Source organism: Phoca vitulina, unplaced genomic scaffold (genome assembly GCF_004348235.1).
Source record: "Phoca vitulina isolate PV1807 unplaced genomic scaffold, GSC_HSeal_1.0 scaffold102, whole genome shotgun sequence".
Lineage (NCBI taxonomy): Eukaryota > Metazoa > Chordata > Mammalia > Carnivora > Phocidae > Phoca > Phoca vitulina.
In genome coordinates, this window is record NW_022589805.1 from 583861 (window position 1) to 601708 (window position 17848).

The 17848-nt window shown below is 46.4% G+C and overlaps 1 protein-coding gene and 1 non-coding gene across 3 annotated transcripts in view; both read right to left on the reverse strand.

The window, feature by feature from the left end:
• ADCY9 (adenylate cyclase 9) overlaps positions 1–14479 on the reverse strand; it is a 117792-nt gene extending 103313 nt beyond the window's left edge. Inside the window, exons 1-2 of one of the 2 annotated variants that reach the window (XM_032397753.1) lie at positions 14266–14479; positions 12282–14017 (exon numbers count right to left, since the gene is read on the reverse strand). In XM_032397753.1, the coding sequence (XP_032253644.1) occupies positions 12282–13974 (1693 nt within the window). In that variant the 5' untranslated portion in view covers positions 13975–14017; positions 14266–14479. The other variant, XM_032397752.1, reaches the window with a different exon arrangement.
• Positions 9902–10065, reverse strand: LOC116627827. The gene has a single exon (XR_004298544.1). It is a non-coding gene; the product is annotated as a U1 spliceosomal RNA (small nuclear RNA).
• Positions 14480–17848: the final 3369 nt, after the last annotated feature.

Consider the following 17848-nt stretch of genomic DNA (forward strand, 5'->3'; position numbering starts at 1 on the left):
CTGTAAATCTGAGTTTCCATATGTTAGATCTGCCTAAATGAGGGCTCACAGTTTAAAGAGATGGATGAAGAAGAAACAATACTTCGTATTAAGAACCCATACTATTTTCCAGTCACGTGTGAAGCTCGGCTGCTCTTAGAGAAGAGTGGGGGGGTCTAGTTCAAACTTTGTTTTACAAATAGGAGGAAACTGAGAACAAAGTATTTCACTAGTTAGTGGAGAAAACATCTTAAGATAAAAAGCTAATTCTCCCAAATTTTAGACAGCTCATTGACAAAACAAAAATTAACATTAATGACCATAAGAAGCATTTTCTCATGGGGAAAAGAACTCATGTATGAAGTTACAGAATACAATGCAATCCACACTTTGAATATTAACACTTAGCAGAGTAAAACTCACTGAACCAATGTGCAATAGACTCTTTTACTTAAAATGTCAAAGCCTTAATGGTTTATTGTATTTTAATATCCCATATACAAGAAAATAAATCACATGCATATGGGTTTTCTTCCTCTCTACAAACTAAATGGCAAAAAGCTGAAGTTAATATTTCCCAAACAATTCAAACATGAATATAAATGATTCAAAAGCTGCTTTCAGTAGCACATTTTTCTGTGGAAGGAAAAAAAATGAATTTAATAGCATTACATAAAAATCCTGGAAATTATGCACAAAGACTATCCTGGAGCTTTGCCAGAAAAAGGATATGCTGGTTTCTCATGTGCATAAATGATAATCAAATAAGAATTATAAGGAGCTATAGTATTATTAAAGATAAATACACTTCTTGAAATCTCCATTTTAAAAAGCTTAAAAATGACTGCCTAAACTAAGCCATTCAAGCCCACATTTCCTGGGCCCTAAATAAACACTTGGGTTTCAGTGACCTCAGTTCCTGCCCTACAGCCCAGCCCCCCGACCTGGTAGCCTTCAATGGCAGCACCCTGGAGCCCTCAGTCCTGAGGCTGCCCGCTCTCCCGCACCCATGCCCTAGGTCACATTCCCAGGCACTATGCGTCGGCAGCTCTCTCTCTGCCTCCTTCCCCAGATCCTTGCAAGACCCTACCTACAGCCTCTATTTAACAAACCACTCAACCATTCCTTAAAAACCAGTCATTGCCTTCCGTGTGCCTCCTGGTTTGTTCTGTGTGGATGTCCGGGGTGTGGTGCCCACAGAGTGCCCACATGCAGAGTGTAAGTAGTTAGAATATTCATTCATTCATTCATTCATTAAAACAAATATTATTGAGCATCTACTATATGCCAGACTATGTTCCCAGCGGTAGGAATACAGAAAATCCCTGCTCTCAAGACACATTCTAGTGGGATGAAGAAAGATCATAAACAAAAATAAGTAAGTCAAATACATGTTATGCAAGATGGAAAGGGGAGTGGTAGGGCAGTCATTCCAGGAAGCACTATTCAGAACAAAGTTCCCATGGACGGAATTCCTGGAGTTGGGCCTTCTGGAACCTTCCACAGCTGTGCTGGGGGATGGAATTTGCTGGGCTGGGGGCACTCTTCAGTTTGCAAACAGTCTACATTTTGGTTTAGGATTCCTTTCATTTTATATTTCTTTGTCTCTACTTATCTACATTCACAGGCACCTGTCCCTGGACAGGCATTAGTGGGAAGACAGAGTTCAAAGAAATGCTGCATTGCTCTATAATTCTCAATTTTAAGAATGCAAATTAAAGCTTCCAAAGAACTTGAAGCAGCATGAACCATTTCTTCTGCAGTGCTGTTTCTTCATATTAACATGGATATACTATTAATTTTCTTTTCAAAAAAGGAGAGGGAGGGATGCCTGTGTGGCTCAGTCGTTAAGCGTCTGCCTTCGGCTCAGGTCATGATCCCAGAGTCCTGGGATCGAGCCCCACATCGGGCTCCCTGCTCCGTGGGAAGCCTGCTTCTCCCTCTCCCACTCCCCCTGCTTGTGTTCCCTCTCTCGCTGTGTCTCCCTCTGTCAAATAAATAAATAAAATCTTAAAAAAAAAAAAAAAGGGAGAGGGAAAACTTTAGCTCAGTCTCTCGGAATAAACCTATGAGACAAACAGAAGTAACGAGATTTTAATAACTATTATTTCTCTACTCCTTAAAAATGTTACTAAATGCATAAGAAAGCTATTAAAGACTTCGGGATTGTATGAAAAGGACTCGGGGGCAACCTGAGGGGGCTTCCATGGGCCCAAGATGGGACAACTTAAGCATCAAAAATTGTGATCTCTGTAATGGAGTAAAATACATCAAATAAGCTGAAATCTAAGAATTTATAAAGATACTTGAAAAAAAAGTCATTGGTCACCTTTGGAAGATGTTAAGAAACCAACTCAGCCTGGAAACCCTATAATGGGGTGGGGGGGCACCTGAGTGGCTGAGTCGGTTAAGCATCTGACTCTTGAGGCCATGATCTCAGGGGTGTACTATCGAGCCCCACATCAGGCTCCACACTGGGTGTGGAGCCTGTTCAAGATTCTCTCTCCCCATCTCCTTCTGACTCCCCCCAAAAAGCAAAAAACTAAACAAAACAAAAAAATCCTATTATGGGAAATAAGCAAACAAATAAAACATAAACTCCTAAACATACACAGTTCCCGTGATCCTAAGACTTCACAATGGTTGAGATAACAATGTGCATGCAAACACTCTGAGAACTGGAAAGAGCCACACAAAGGTATGGTTGTTTTCCTACTGTTGGTGCTAAGAAAATTGTCCCCACTTTCACTAGCTAATGCATCTAATCTCTGTTGAGTGTCACTGGGTGCCAAGTACTTTTCTACGTACTTAACATCATTTTCTCCTTTAATCCTCACTGCAATTCTACCAAGTGGGCACTAGTATTTCCTAATACAGCCCCTTTGGGTCTAAATACCGGCTCTACCACTTAGCAGCTCTTTCTAGCTGTGTGGACACCCCGAGTTACTTAATCTCTCTGTGTTTCAGTCCCGTCACCTATAAAATGGAAATGATAAGTGTCCCTACCTCCCAGCCCCATTTGTAATACGATAAGCAAATCTAGTGTGTATTTGTTCAGGTGATAATTTGATTAATGTCTACTTCCCCTTCTAGGCTGTATGCTCCAAGAGAGCAGAGGGCTCTCTCTCCAGAACCTAGTCCAGGCCTCACAAATAGCAGGAAATCATTTGATATTTATTGAGTAAATAGAGGAGTTTATAGTAGAAAGCGGTAGAGCTGAATAACTGTTCTAGTTCAAACTTCAGCCAGGATCTCCAGAGTCACAAAGCTGAGGATTTCCCCATAATTCCTCAATTATCAAGGGCCACATCATCTTAAGTACCCCTAAGCTCTGGGGACCAGACGCAGCCCAAGAACAATACTGCCTGAACTCCCTGGGGTTTTCAGTTAAGAAGTTGCCAAACTTGGCAGCTACAGTTTAACCAGGGTAAGCTATCAGTCTTTTGTATTTTGGACACTTGCCCTTTTTAATTGGAGAAACTGACACAATCACAGTCCCTGGTGTGTTTTGGGTTTCAGTACCAAATTATACAAGACTGCACCAAACAGAGTGTAGGGAAAAAGAAACACCCTTGAGTACAGGACAAAATGTGACTCACCCAGGCAGAAGAGTTGGTTATTAGCAAGCGAATAAATCAATCATGGGAGAGTCACTACGCTAACAAGTGCTTTCCTTCAATCCTCTCACTCAATTCTCCCAATAACCCTCTGACAGAGCTACTGTCACTCCTGTAAATTGGAGAGTCCCTACATACTTGCCCAAGGCTCCCCAGTTCAGACATTGCACAACTAAGAACTGAATGCAAATGTATCAGAAATCAAAATCCATGCCATCATCCACTAAACTATACTGACAAAGGGTAAGCCCTGCAAAAAAAGTTAAAAAAACAAAGTTGATAGTCTTCATTGTGAACCCACCAACAAAAATTTGGCAGAGGCACAAAGAATTTCTTTGATTTAAAAAAAAAAAAAAAAAGGTATGAACTAAAGTCACTTGGTGCTTCCACAATAAACGCGCTATGTCCATCGCACTTCCAGTCTGAACAGTTTCAGGTACATGAGAATGTGTGTTTGGGTAGTATGTACAAAACCCTCAGGCTTCCTATCTTACAGCTTAGGGAAGCAGTTCCCCACATATTACCGCAGACCCCCAGGGACCCCTGAGACCTCTGCAGAACATCCATCTGTGGGTTCAAAACTATTCTCATCATAACACTAGGACATTATTTGCCTTTTTCTGTGTCGGCATCAGAACTGATGGTGCAAAAGTAATCGTGGGTAAAACCACTAGTAATCAAGGTGGTGGCACCATCCGAATTGTCAGCGTGTTCTTGACTATCACGCACTTGCAGAAGGAAAAAAAAAATAGTTTCACCTAAGGAGGTCCTTTGATGATGCAGTAAAAATGAATAATTGTGTTAAATCAAACCCTGAGTGACTGTGTTAAAATAGGAAGTGCGGCCACAGCATGGCCACTGCACACAGAAGGGCAAGGGTGTTGAGAAAAGCACCCTCGCAGTTGTCTGGGTTGCAAGCTGAACTAGCTGCTTTTCGGATGGAACATCATTTATGCTCGACCTACAAACTGTGGTCACTCAGACTAGCGTATTTGGCAGACTGTTCCTGAAAAATGAACAAAATGAGTCTGTCACTTAAAGGGAAACAACTGACAGTATTTGTCGCCAGTGATAAAATTTAAACTTTCAAGTGAAAACAAGAATGAGAAAACTTCTGCCTCTGTGAAGTCAGCATCTTCCCGGTATTTAAAGACGGCTATGTCAACATTTGGAAGATCTACATAACTCAAGAAGCCAATATTTTCCAAATGACCAATGCATTACGTTACAAAATCACGCCTCGGTAAAGATTCACTCAAAAATAAATGGGGTTTGGGGCGCCTGGGTGGCTCAGTCGGTTAAGTGGCTGCCTTCAGCTCGGGTCATGATCCCAGGGTCCTGGGATCAAGCCCCGTGTCGGGCTCCCTGCTCTGGCTCCCTCTCCCTCTGCCTGCTGCTCTGTCTGCTTGTGCTCTCTCTCTGTCAAATAAATAAATAAAATCTTTAAAAATAAAATAAAAAATAAAATAAAATAAATGGGGTTTGGGGGTACCTGGCTGGCTCAGTCGACAGAGCATGCAACTCTCCGTCTCAGAGTCGTGAGTTCAAGCCCCACATTGGGTGTGGAGCCTACTTAAAAAAGGGGGTGTGGTCTTAATAGCATACCAAAAAATTGACTAATAGGATTTCAGATTCCATTTTTTAACTGGTCTTAAGAAACTACTGGGTATTGGTAGAGCATCAAAGAAAAATATCCACAATTACCTTAAAAAGCTATTAAAATGTTCCTCCATTACCGAACCAGGTAATTCTGTAAAGCCAGACTTTCTACACATTCTTCAACATATTGCAACAGACTGAATGCTAAAGCAGTTAAGAAAATCCAGCTACCACACTTAAAAATAGTTAAATTAATAAATTTTCAATGTGTATTTTAAAAATTTTTTTAAAAATCCAGCAGTTTTTATTTATCTGGACATTAAGGAGAGAATGTAAAGGCAAAAATGTAAAATGGTACCACTCTTCTCACCAAATTTCTTTGACTTTGAAAATACAAATTGTTGAATCACTATACTATACACCTGAAAGTATTATAACACAGTAGGTTAACTACACTGAAATTTAAAATAATTAAAAATTAGTTACATTTTTAACATATAATTATCTGTATAAAAATGTTATTTATGGGGCGCCTGGGTGGCTCAGCCGTTAAGCGTCTGCCTTCGGCTCAGGTCATGGTCCCAGGGTCCTGGGATCGAGCCCCGCATCAGGCTCCCTGCTCCGCGGGAGGCCTGCTTCTCCCTCTCCCACTCCCCCTGCTTGTGTTCCCTCTCTCGCTGTGTCTCTCTCTGTCAAATAAATAAATAAAATCTTTAAAAAAAAAAAAAAAAAAAAAATGTTATTTATATTAACATGCAGTGGGTACAATGGATTTATTATTATTTTGAAATAAATTATAAGGAAACATTCTCTTAAACATCTCAGTTTGTTTCAATTTCTAATATGATAAATATCAATAGATAAGGCACATAAACAAGAGCTCTTTAGTTTCTCCAATAATTTTTAGGGGTGTAGAGGAGTCCTGAAACCAAAAAGTTTAAGAACAGAACCACGGGCTGATGGAAAGCCTCACTGGTTGGTCACAGCTGTTCTTGATCATCCCAGTCCCAGAATCCCACTCCGTCCCAAAGCTGTTCCGGTCCCTCACTCCCGTTCTGGTTCTGCTGCCTGCCACTCCCTCCACCAGTCTCTGGGGGGGCTTGACCTTCCAGACTATTCTAAGGAAATGAGCCTCTCTCCTAACCTCAGCAGAGAATGCATGCCACATGCCAGGCATTTTCCTACAAGTGCAATGCAGCAAATGCTGGGGGAAAACAAAAACCTGATTTACAAGAGCAAGCAAGTTTTACAAAGTACAGTTTCACCAAACCTGACCCAAGGTTGGCCACGGGGTGGCTTGGCCAATACAGTCTACCAGGGCATGAGCAAGACCAATGAATGTCACGGCCTTATCCAGCCTTCCTAGAGGAAGACTACTCCCGCCCTTTGCCCACTGCTCTGTGCCTGGTAGCCCCGGTCAGCCTGTGAGGCACTCAGTTCCCTCACTGCGATCCTGCATTAACGTCTTAGCGTGGACGGTCTAGACCTCACATGGCAGTGCCCTTCCTGTTTCAAAAACTCTCATCTCCTTATAAAATTCCCTCCAAGGATGCTAGTTCCTTCTGGGAAAAAGGTCTTCAGATGTCTCATGTGCAAAGTACAAATGATGCCAAGAGTCACATGAATGAGGAGCCATTCAGCCACTCCTCTGGTGGTCAGCAGCCTCCTATCACCACCAGGAGAGGGGACATGCATTCTAATGATTAATGATCACTGTCTTATAAGAATCCCAACAGAAATACCAATACTGAAATCACCAACCAAAAAGAGGAAAATTTAGGCACATGTACATACGAGAGAAAATTCAATGTTTTCTTTCAAGATTATTACTCCACAGCAAAGTACACAGGTGACGCTGACCAGGAGGCAGAAACACAATCATTATTTGAACCAGGCCGGCTAGTCCCTGAAATTTCGTTACTTATGCTATTTACTTCTTTTTAATTTTTCCCTTTCTTAGTTAATTCTACTTAAAAGATTACCTTCCTTCCTTCTTTATTCCACCTGCCATTCTGCGAACTATATCCTTAACTTTCTTTGCCAAAGGCTAATTCTGCTCAAAAGCTGGTCCTCAGAATTAACCTGTGTGCTTCTTGCTGGAAGGCATGTAATTTGGCCTGAAGAAGCCTGAATACATTGTCACCAAGGGCTGCCTGAGCATCAACTCCACAGCTGTTTGTTGTCTCCAATCTTGGTTGTCAAGCTAAATTCTGCTTCATCTTGTCTCTGCCACTTGCCATCCAAGAGGCTATGTTTCAAAGTGCACGAGACAGCCCGTTCTAGGGTGCAGGTGAGCACAGAATTTCTTGACTGGACTTTAGAGGAAGCACTGAGCTGTCAGCTGTAGGCTAGCACTCCAGTGGGTGGCAAGGGTACATGCTTAGGCGGGGACAAGCTATCCAAGCTTGGGTAGGGCTGTTAGCTGCCAGCTGGCAGGGAACTAGGGGGCCCAGACTGCCAGTTTGGGACAGCAGTTGGTAAAGGCTAAAGCTCAGAGTGCCTCAGGCCACTGTCAATTTGAGGAATGGCCCCAGCAGGGGGCTAGATAGGAACTCTTCTAAGTGCCACCTATTAGCACTTGGGGAAGGTCTTGGTCGCTGTGGCCAGCAGGTGACGATCTGCTCCAATGCACATCAGCAGATCTTTCCCCAGTTGCTCATGAGCCTAAAAGGTTGGCAATAGCTACCAGATATTCCCTTTATAAAGACATGGTTGTTGCGGTCAATTTGGAGTGACTGCGCACCCTGTTTCAGCTTCCTAATGTTTCAGAGGGGAATATAAGACATTTATAGATATCTTCTGACAGTTTCACCTTCTGTCTTTGTGACTCTACCTATGACAGGAAAAAAACAACAGTTCCAGACAATCCTCCTCACCTTTTTGGCTTGTGGCCCAACGCAGAAGAGAACAGCCAGTACCCTTTTGGGCCCAGTAGTTTGTCCCAAATGATGTGAAAGGATGCTTCTTCCCATCACTCATATCACACTATTTCTCCCTATCTTTAATAATAATTGCCTCTTAGTTTTTTGATCATTTCCAAAATCCTAGTCCTGTGCTGAAAATTCCTTCAACCTTCTCTCTCAGTGACTGGCCACCCTATCTAAAATTTCACACACATACACACAGACTGCAAATCCTCCTTTTTGCTTTATGTTTTCTCCTTAAAGCTTAATGCAAAATAAATTTTATATTTCATTTATTTGTTTACTGTCTGACTGCCCTATTAGAACAGAATACCACTGCTGCTCTCCCTTGCAGAGGCAGCCCTGCATGGCTGCTCAGACTGGTGTCTGAGAACTTTCAGTGCATGACAACATACCATGAGGGCAGGAATTTTTGTCTCTTTTGTTCACTACTGTATCCCCAGCACCTAGAACTGTGCCCAGCACAAAATAAATTACTTGCTGAATGAATGAATGAATGAACAAGCCAGGGGTTCCTGGACTGTTTCATATTCTGCAACTCAATCCTGCATTCTCTATTCATACCACAGAAACTTCAAAGGTCTCAGTCATTCCTGACAGCAAACTGTCCCCAACGTCAACTCCAGAAACCTTGAAAGGCCATCTCCCATTCAGACAATCTATCCTCTCACCCCCCAAGCTGTCTGTTTAAATCTGACTCTACTTCTTATCAAGTCTGTCCTGCTACTGCTCATATCTGTCCCACCACCTCCATTGCCACTGTCGTCACCCTGTTTAAGGCTGCCATTACCCTGCCTGGGATTTACTGAAACGACTCCCTAATCTCCCATCTCATACCCTTCCAACCGACACTCCCTAGAATTGAAAAAGTAAGCCCTCTAAACTTGCAAATTAGATCACCTAAGCCTCCTGCCTAATGCCTATCAGTGGCTCCCCATTACCTACAGGATCGAATATAAACTCCTTCCCGTGTGACCCACAGCCTTCCTTGTCCTCATGAAGTACTGTACTTAAAGCCCACCAAGAAAAACAACCCCAAGCCTTTGCTCATGTTCCTCCCACTGCACTGAATGTTCTTTTATCTACCTGGAGAGCCACCGCCCGGTCTCAACATCCACCTCAGTATGTGCACCTCCATACAGTGTTCCTGACTCTCTGCACATGCTATCACCTTTAGAACTGTAAGCTCGCCGAGGTCAGGAACTTTCAGGACTCCATCTGCTCATCCACAGCATGGGGCGCACATAGAAGCACGATGAAGCTTTTCGAGGAGTGAGTGAATGTGCAGAAATAATGAAAGTCCACCCTTCCACAAACCTTTTCAGACAAATTACAGAGCAGTAGCTACTTTTCACGCTGCCAGGCTAGTTCTGGAGTGACCAGTCTACTGATACTCATTTCTACAGAGTCCTCTACTGGGTATTTTTAACCCCGTTGTCAGAAAAGGGGATGAGAGGGGCGCCTGGGTGGCTCAGTTGGTTAAGCGACTGCCTTCGGCTCAGGTCATGATCCTGGAGTCCCTGGATCGAGTCCCACATTGGGCTCCCTGCTCGGCAGGGAGTCTGCTTCTCCCTCTGACCCTCCTCCCTCTCATGCTCTCTCTCTATCATTCTCTCTCTCTCTCAATAAATAAATAAAAATCTTTAAAAAAAAAAAAAAAAAAAGAAAGAAAAGGGGATGAGAGGCAAAGGCTGATGCCCAACATTGTAGAGAGAAAATATCTCCATAAACCCTAAGACAGGCTAAAAGAAATTTATTTTTTATTTACTTATCTTTTTAAAAAAGGAGAGAGTGCAAACTCAGTCCCCCACTACCACAAATTATGCAGTCGAGTTTCCCACATTTGGGGAAATCACAGGGGTCAGCACATCTGGGGTGCAATGGATAAGCATCACCCTGGGAAAACTGCCTTCATGATCATGGTATCCCCTGTGCCAGATAAGTATGGAAATTTTAAATATATAACCTTAACCTCATGTATAAAAAGGATTTTCTACAAACTGTGCTACCTTCTCAATTTAGCAGATTTGTACAATGACAGGAGAACAGAACTGGGCAGCTTCAAAAAGAGGCAGGAAGTTGTATAGACATCCTATATTACTGGAGTCCTGTCCACAAAGGTTTTCAAAATCAGCTGAATAAAGCAAAAATCATGGTCTCAGGGAAACAGTTAAATGAGGGAATACCATATAAAAATATAACCGTTTCAGCTAACCCTTCCATCTTTCTCTACCTCCCATCCAGTAGTAAAACTTTTACCTTAAATATACAACTACACAAATTTAAAGAAAAAGCTAACTTACCAAATTTACACTATTTGAAGTTAAAAAAAAATCAATAAACCCATTCTAGCATATTTTGTCAGTGTCTTTGAGACCCCTGGCTTGAACTGAAATTGAAAATAAAATTACGCATAAATTTAAAAAAATGGGTATTGCCAAAGAGTCAAAGACTTGGTGACTTCCAGACCTACTTTATGTTACATCTGTTTTTATTTTTGATATTCAAGAAATACACTGTTCAAACTACCACTTACAAAACTGCTATCCTTGTCATAATGTCATACAGCACAGCTCAATTCTCTGGAATCTGTCCCACAACCCCTGAGGACTGAGCCTACAACACTCAAATCTTAAAGATGCCAAAGTGTCAAGCAGGGATTACATCTGCCCCACACTCCACTGGCATCTTTAGACTCTGAGGACTCTGAGAGCAAGGGTCACCCTCCTACAGGGAAAGACAATCGCCACGGCAGAATCTCTCAAGTGAACTGCAAAGTGTAGTTTCTGACCTCCTCAATGTAACATTTACAGCTCTCTAGACAGAGGGAAGTATCAGGTGAAAATAGTTTTCTACTACATCCATAAATTCTTCAACTCCTAGCAAAATTAATAAAGAAAAGTCAGGAGAAGGATAAAGTGCTCTCACCGAATAACAAGTAAATGACACGGGGAACTCCAATCACAAGGAGAGAAATGAAGTATCAATTGAGCATATAGAATGATGTCAAGCCTGACAACCTATTCAGGCCCCCACACTCAACCACTTACTGTCTCTGATTTACAGTATTAATTCTCTCATCTCTGACTTAAGCTGTTCCTTCCCCCGACAAACTCTTTTTCCTGGAGCTTTTTACTGTGTAATCATGCAACGTGTGGGCACCACAGAACACAATAAGCTTTACAAACTTTGGCTTTTAAGAATCAATATTATTTTCTCTACATACTTCCAAAATAGATGTCCCCCCTCCAACCCAGAAGATTTTAGTAAAACATAAGGACTGTTTTTAAAAAGGGGATAGGATGGGTGTTAGGTATTTAGAATCCTTACTTTGGGTCCCACTTGCTTATACATCACTTTCCAGGCCTCAAAAATTTTTGTCCTATGTGAAAATAAGAAAAACCAAAGAAGCCCACTGAAAATATCAAGAACAGCAGTAATTGCTTAAGACCAAGATAAGAGACAAGATACAAATCCAAGGGGTTGGGAATAGGGGGTCTAAATACTGCTCCGGGTGTATTTCAGGTGTATTTCTAAAACGCTGCAGTCTATAAGACAAATATCACGATAAAAATGAAACTTGAAAGCTGAAAATACATTTTAAAAAAAGAGACCTAGGCAAAGGCAGTGTGTACTTGGGAGTATACAATTCCATCTAATTCTCAAGAGTCCTGCAGGGTTAAGCCAACTTCCTTATTCCAGCAAAGTGAGGCCTCAAGGCGAGAAAGGTTTTATTCTTCACAGTTCTGGAAAAAGGCATAGAGAAATGTTTTGATGGGATTTAGGGGCAACCAAAGACAATCTGTTAAAGTACTTCAAAGTTCTGCCTGCTAACAGGCTCCGACTCCCCATACATTCATCGGACCTGCCCCCAGGATTTCAGAAACAGTAACAGCTGACTGGCAGGATACGCATTTCCAAGGTTCTCCTTCCTCCTAAAGGTCTCATCTAGGTCAGCATTGTCACAGTGTGAACAGATCTGTGATACTTGACTCACCAGAGGAAAAGTCTCACCAGCCCTGAGATGCCCCCATGGTGAGGTGTCCTGAGACAACTGATCTGCCTCCAGATACTGACACTAGAAAAAAACTGTTTGGTTTTTATTTTCCTCAACACAAACAGGACTGGGGAGGGAGATGACGAGGCAAAGAAATGCACATACCTTTCAACTGATCAGCAACAACGCTCTGGCCAAGGCGTTCAGTAACTTTCCCATCTTCCATTTCGTACCGATCGTCTAGGTATTTTGCTGTGGCCTCGGAAATGTGAACTTTGCCCGCCACTCCCAGCTGCTCCATGAGATTGGCCAAGTTCACATCATTGGACCACACATCGAATTTGAACCTCCTCATGCCCAAGATGCCACAGAGGACAGTCCCCGTGTGAACCCCGACACGCATGTTCACCATCTCTTTCTTCTCCTGGCAGAACTGCTCGATAGCTCTGATCATGCCCAAGCCCATCTCAATGCAGCAGTAGGCATGGTCAGCCCGGGGCTCTGGACACCCCGCCACACAATAGTAGCAGTCTCCCAGGGTACTGATTTTCTCACACTTGGTCTCTTCACACAACTGGTCGAAGCGACCAAACAGATCATTGAGGAGACCCACCAATGCGTGAGCAGACTTATTGGCACTCATCTTGGTGAAGCCCACGATATCTGCAAATAAAATACTGACTTCTTCGATCTGCTGCATTTTGAAAGGGCGGAATGCTATAGGGGCTTTCTGTATGGAAGACTTTTTCTTCCTGTTCTTGGGGCTCGAGGTGGCATGTCTTTTGACTGAATTCTCGCTCTCCTCATCCCCCTGTTTCATCAGGTCATCAGCTATGATTCTTGGCATCACAGAATGAATCATCCTCTCTTTCAGGGCTTTTTCCACTTCCAGATCCTTTCCGTGCATAATTGACTGTCCCACCTTGAGAAAGGTGCTCCTAGATCTCACCTGGGACATGATAAATAGGTGGATCCCAATGGCGTGGATGCAGACATGGAGCAGGGCTCGGCTCAGCAGCTCCCAGTGTGGCACCCCTGCTCCAGGTGGGGGAAAGCAGTCTTTGTCTCGGAAATGATAGCCAAACGTCTCAAAGAGAACAGAATAGACCACTCCCAGAAACAAGCTCAAGTACAAAGGTAAGTGCATGACGGTGTAGAGCAAAAAGAGCACTTCGATGCACATGGAAAAGCTCCCCACTTGAGATAAGCAAGTGTCTGTGGGCTTGGCTGCGAGGGTATGATTGGAGCTGTCAACACGTCCTGAGAGAGGCGTCAAAACCTGAAACTGGGCGGCCAGGGTCAGGGCGAACACCAGGAGGGTGAGAGCCAGAGAGGTCCACACGTAATGCCGGGCATACAGCTTGGTGAAGGTAAACAGAAAAAAGCCCACACACACTACGAGGATGCACAGAGCTGGGGCTACCATGACAATCAGTCTGGACCGCATGTGGACCCCAAAATAGATGCTCCACAGAAGGCAGGCGAAGCCGATGTAGAAGAGCGCATACCGGAAGCGGCGCTGGGTCTGCGGGAAGCAGCGCTCCATGCAAGCCTCCTCCAGGTTCACCGAGTCGAACTTGGGGTCCCACCACCGGCTAGAGGCCCTCTCGAACAGCTGGGGCAGCTTCTTCTGCCTGCGCAGGCGGCCTCCAGCGCCCACTCTCCGGGGGACGCCCCCTGAGTCCCCAGAGCTGCTACAGCTGGAGGAGATGCTGTACTTGCAGTGCTTGGGGTGGCTGTTGGAGGACAGCTGCTTGGGGTTGATTTTGACCCTCACGCTGTTGCTGTCTCCGCTGGAGTCACAACTCACCTCGGTGCTGTGGTGCTGCAGCAGCTGCTGGTGGGGCGGGGAAGCCATGTTGCCGAGCGCTCAGAACCTTCCCGGCCGGGGTCACTGGTACCTACCGGCGAAGACAACCAGAGTTACACTGGCACTGATTCCTACACAGGTACACACACCTGAAGGCCACGAGCTCCACCGGTTTGCTCGGCGGTGGCCCCGGCGGTCTACTTGGAGAGGCACCACATGCTCCCGAAAGCTGCGGCTAACGTCTAACCGGGGCTTCCACCGTCCCGCCCCGAGGCCGCCCGGGGCCGGTGAGGCGGCGGCGCCCCTCGGCCCCCCGCGCCGCCGGACCCGCGCACTCGCCTGCTCCGGCCGCCGCGGCCGTGGAGGCAAGTCCAGCCGAGCCCTCTCACGCCGCCAGCAGCTCTCGCCGGCACAGCTCTCCCGCCGACGGCGGCGGGCCCCTCATGCCGCGCCGAGCGGCGCCTCCCCTGCGTCAAAGGCCGGCGGCCCCGCGGGAGGCTGCGGACCGGCTGTGAGGGGCGGCAGCGAGGCCCCGGCGCCGGCGCGAGTCTGAGGAGCCCGCGGCGCTGCGGCCACCCCCGTCGGCGCGGCCCGTCTAGCGGGGCCTGCTCCCAGCCTCCGGGGCCGACCCAGCGGGGCGGGGATGCCCAGCGCCCCGGGAGACGCCGGGCAACGAGCGCAGGGCGCGGCGGGCGCGGGCCCCTCAGCCGGCCGCCCTGCGCGGCGCTGCCGCAGAGCCCGCTCCCGCGACGCCGACCCGGGACGCCCGCCCGCCCACGCCCGGGGCGGCCTCCCGAGCTAGCGACGCCGCCGCGGCCGCGGCCGCCGCCGTGCCTCCCGCTGCCGCTGCCTCATGTCGGAAGAGCCGCCACAGCCGCCGCCGCCGCCGCCACCATCTCCGGCCCCGTCCCCCTCCCCCTCCCGCTGTCACTGACAGACTCGCCCGCGCCTCCCCTCGCCCCGCCGCAGCGCGCACGCGCGGCCCGCGCACGCCGCCGCCGGACCCCGGGCACGCGCACGGTGCGCGCGCCGGGCTGGCGCGGCCGCAGGGCGGGGGCGGGGCGGGCCAGCTGCAGCTCCGCCCTCAGTCCTCCGCCCGCCGCCCCCGGCGGCGCGGTGCCCCGACCACCACTGCATGCACTGTTGGGCTGAGGGACGTGCGGGGGCTGCGGGGCTGCGGGGACTGCGGAGGTGACGGGGTTCTGCGAGACCCGTTTTCCTCCCGCCTCAGGCCCCCAGACCCGCTCGAGGAAAACCAGTGGTTACTGCTAGTTAAGGAGCAGCCCGGGTGCGACGTTTAGGAAACGAAAATGTTTGCCTGTCAGCACACCTTTTTTTAATACATGCAAGTTTGCAACTATTGCATTTGCCGAAAGGGAGGCACCGCTTCCTCTCTAAGCAATGAGCACGGGCCCCGGGGGCACAAGCCCTTCCCTGAGCGTGCTCGCCGCAACCACCGCAGTCGGAGCCCCAGCCTCTGGTGCCTCGGCCCCCACAGGCCTGCTCTTCCAGCCCCAGAGACTTGCCTTTCCCGTGCCTGGGCCATCTGCTACAACTGCTTTTACCTGCCCACAAATGAAACTTTCACAGGAGTCTGCTATCCATAGGGCAGCCCCACGGGGGCCTCCCTGAGTGTTGTCTGCAATGTGTCGTACAGTCCCCATACATACTCTCCACTCCCCCGTGCACCAATCCTGGCCCTTCCCCTCATACTTAATACCTCCTGCCAGTCACAAGGGTCTCCTTCCTCCTCCCCTCACTTTCCAGGCCCAGCCCTGGGGCCCACGCCAGGCTTCACAGTTGATTTAGAAAATAAAATAAAATGTCGCCTGTCCACATAATGGAATATTATTCAGCCATAAAAAGGAATGAAGTACTAATCCATGAAGGAACGGGGATGAAACTTGAAAACATGATACTAAGTGAAAAAGAGCCAGTCAGGAAAGACCACATATTGTATGATTTCATTTCCATGAAATGTCCAGAATAGGCACATCCATAGACAGAAAGCAGACAGGTGATTTTCAGGGGCTGGGGGCGCTGGGAATGGGGATTGCGGCTGTTGGGAAGGCGTTGCTTTTGGGGGTGATGGAACTAGATGGACGTGGTGGGTGCACAACACTGTGAATGTACTAAATGCCACTGAATTGTACACTTTAAAATAGTTTAAAGTGGTAAGTTGCATGTTATGTGTATTTTACCGTGATAAAGATAAAAGAAAAACAAAACAAAAGTAACACAACATCATGACTGGTATTCCTGCCAAAAGTACATAACCTTGATCTAATCACCAGAAAACATCAGGCGAACCCAAATTGAGAAATATCTCTTCCAAGTAATTGGCCAGTACTGGTCAAAAGTGTCAAGGTCGTGAAAGACAAAAAGCGAGGAACTGTCAAAAATTGGACTAAACAGAACACGGGATCCTGGTATGGAAACTGGGACAGGAAAGAGCATTTGGGAGAATTCGAAGAGGTCTGCACTTTAGTGAATGGCATTGCCTCTTGCCGGTGTAAATTTCCTGGATTCATCAATGGACTATGATTACAGACAATGTTAACATTAGGGGAAGCCTGCTGTAGAGTGAAGGAGAACGCTTTAGTATTTTTGCAACTTCAAGTCTAAAATTGTTTCCAAACAAAAAGTCAGAAAAAGTTATAAATAAAACCTTTACTGATCATCAACTATGTGCCAAACAACTCTGATGTATTCTGTTTTTTACAGACAAAGAAACGGAGATGCAGTGGTGTACATTGCACAAGCCAGTAAGAGAGATAATAATAGTAAACTTACACTGACTGAACGTGTCGTAAGTGCCAGAAACCACTGGACGCTTTCACTTGTGACCTATTTGGTTCTTACCGCAACCCTCTGAGGTACATGTGATTTTCCCTATTTTAGAGATGTGAAACTGGGGACTGATAAGCAACGTGTCCCAAGTCACACAAAGTCTAGGAACTGAGCTCAGATTCAAAACCAGGTCTGACCCCAGAGGCCATGGTGCCCTGATAAGCCTTGGCACCACCCTCTCTAAGCCTCATGGTAGCCCCTCACGTACCCCAGCATCTCACATGCCAACCCACCGCCTGGGACCTGAAGCCCTTGGAGAAGGTGCTGACAATTTACATTCCCCCCAAAATTTAATGCAACCCTTCACTCCCCACTTGCTGGTTTCCTTCAGTAATCGGAAAGATCTATCTGTGCTTTTCCTCTCCTCCTGTAATCATTTTAGTCCACCCACCACTTGTGGTGACTTTGGCATTTGTAAATTAATTAGTTATGTCAGATTTTTAGACACGAGCATGATTTTAGATCATGCCGACCTCCCTCCTTCTCTCCCGTATGTCTCCTGGAAGCAGTTGGACAACATTCCCTGTTGATGAAGCCTGTAACCTGCCAAAGCCTCCTCAATTTCCAGGTTAGGGTGTAAGTCATTCCATAAACCCTTGGAATTGGGGATAATGTGCCCGGCGCTGTGCATTAAGCCCTGGGTGTCCAATGATGCACCATCTGTGTCTTCAAGGGGCTTCTAGCTGGGAAAGATACTGGGGAAGGCGATGGGTTAAGAAAATGGAATCATCATACGTGAGGAAGAATGCTACCAAAAAAGGTTAACTGCGTTCTCCTAATGCCAAGACCTGGAGGGGAGTCGCTGGTAGGCCCTGGGTCCCTTCTCCTTGACTCCCAGAAAGCATACTACTGCCTAATACTCAACAGATACGGGAAAGAGGCAACTGCTTTCTCCAACCATCCAAACAGGTTGCCTCCAGGTCTGTAAGGTTTTCTCTCCATCTGTGATGTGCGCAGAACTTCCACCCCAACACAGCGTGCATCAGATAGTGTCCACACAAACTTTACCGAAGTTTTCTGCAGGTGTTGCCAGCTTCATCATATCACCCTCGCCCTCCCTCACATGCGCGTT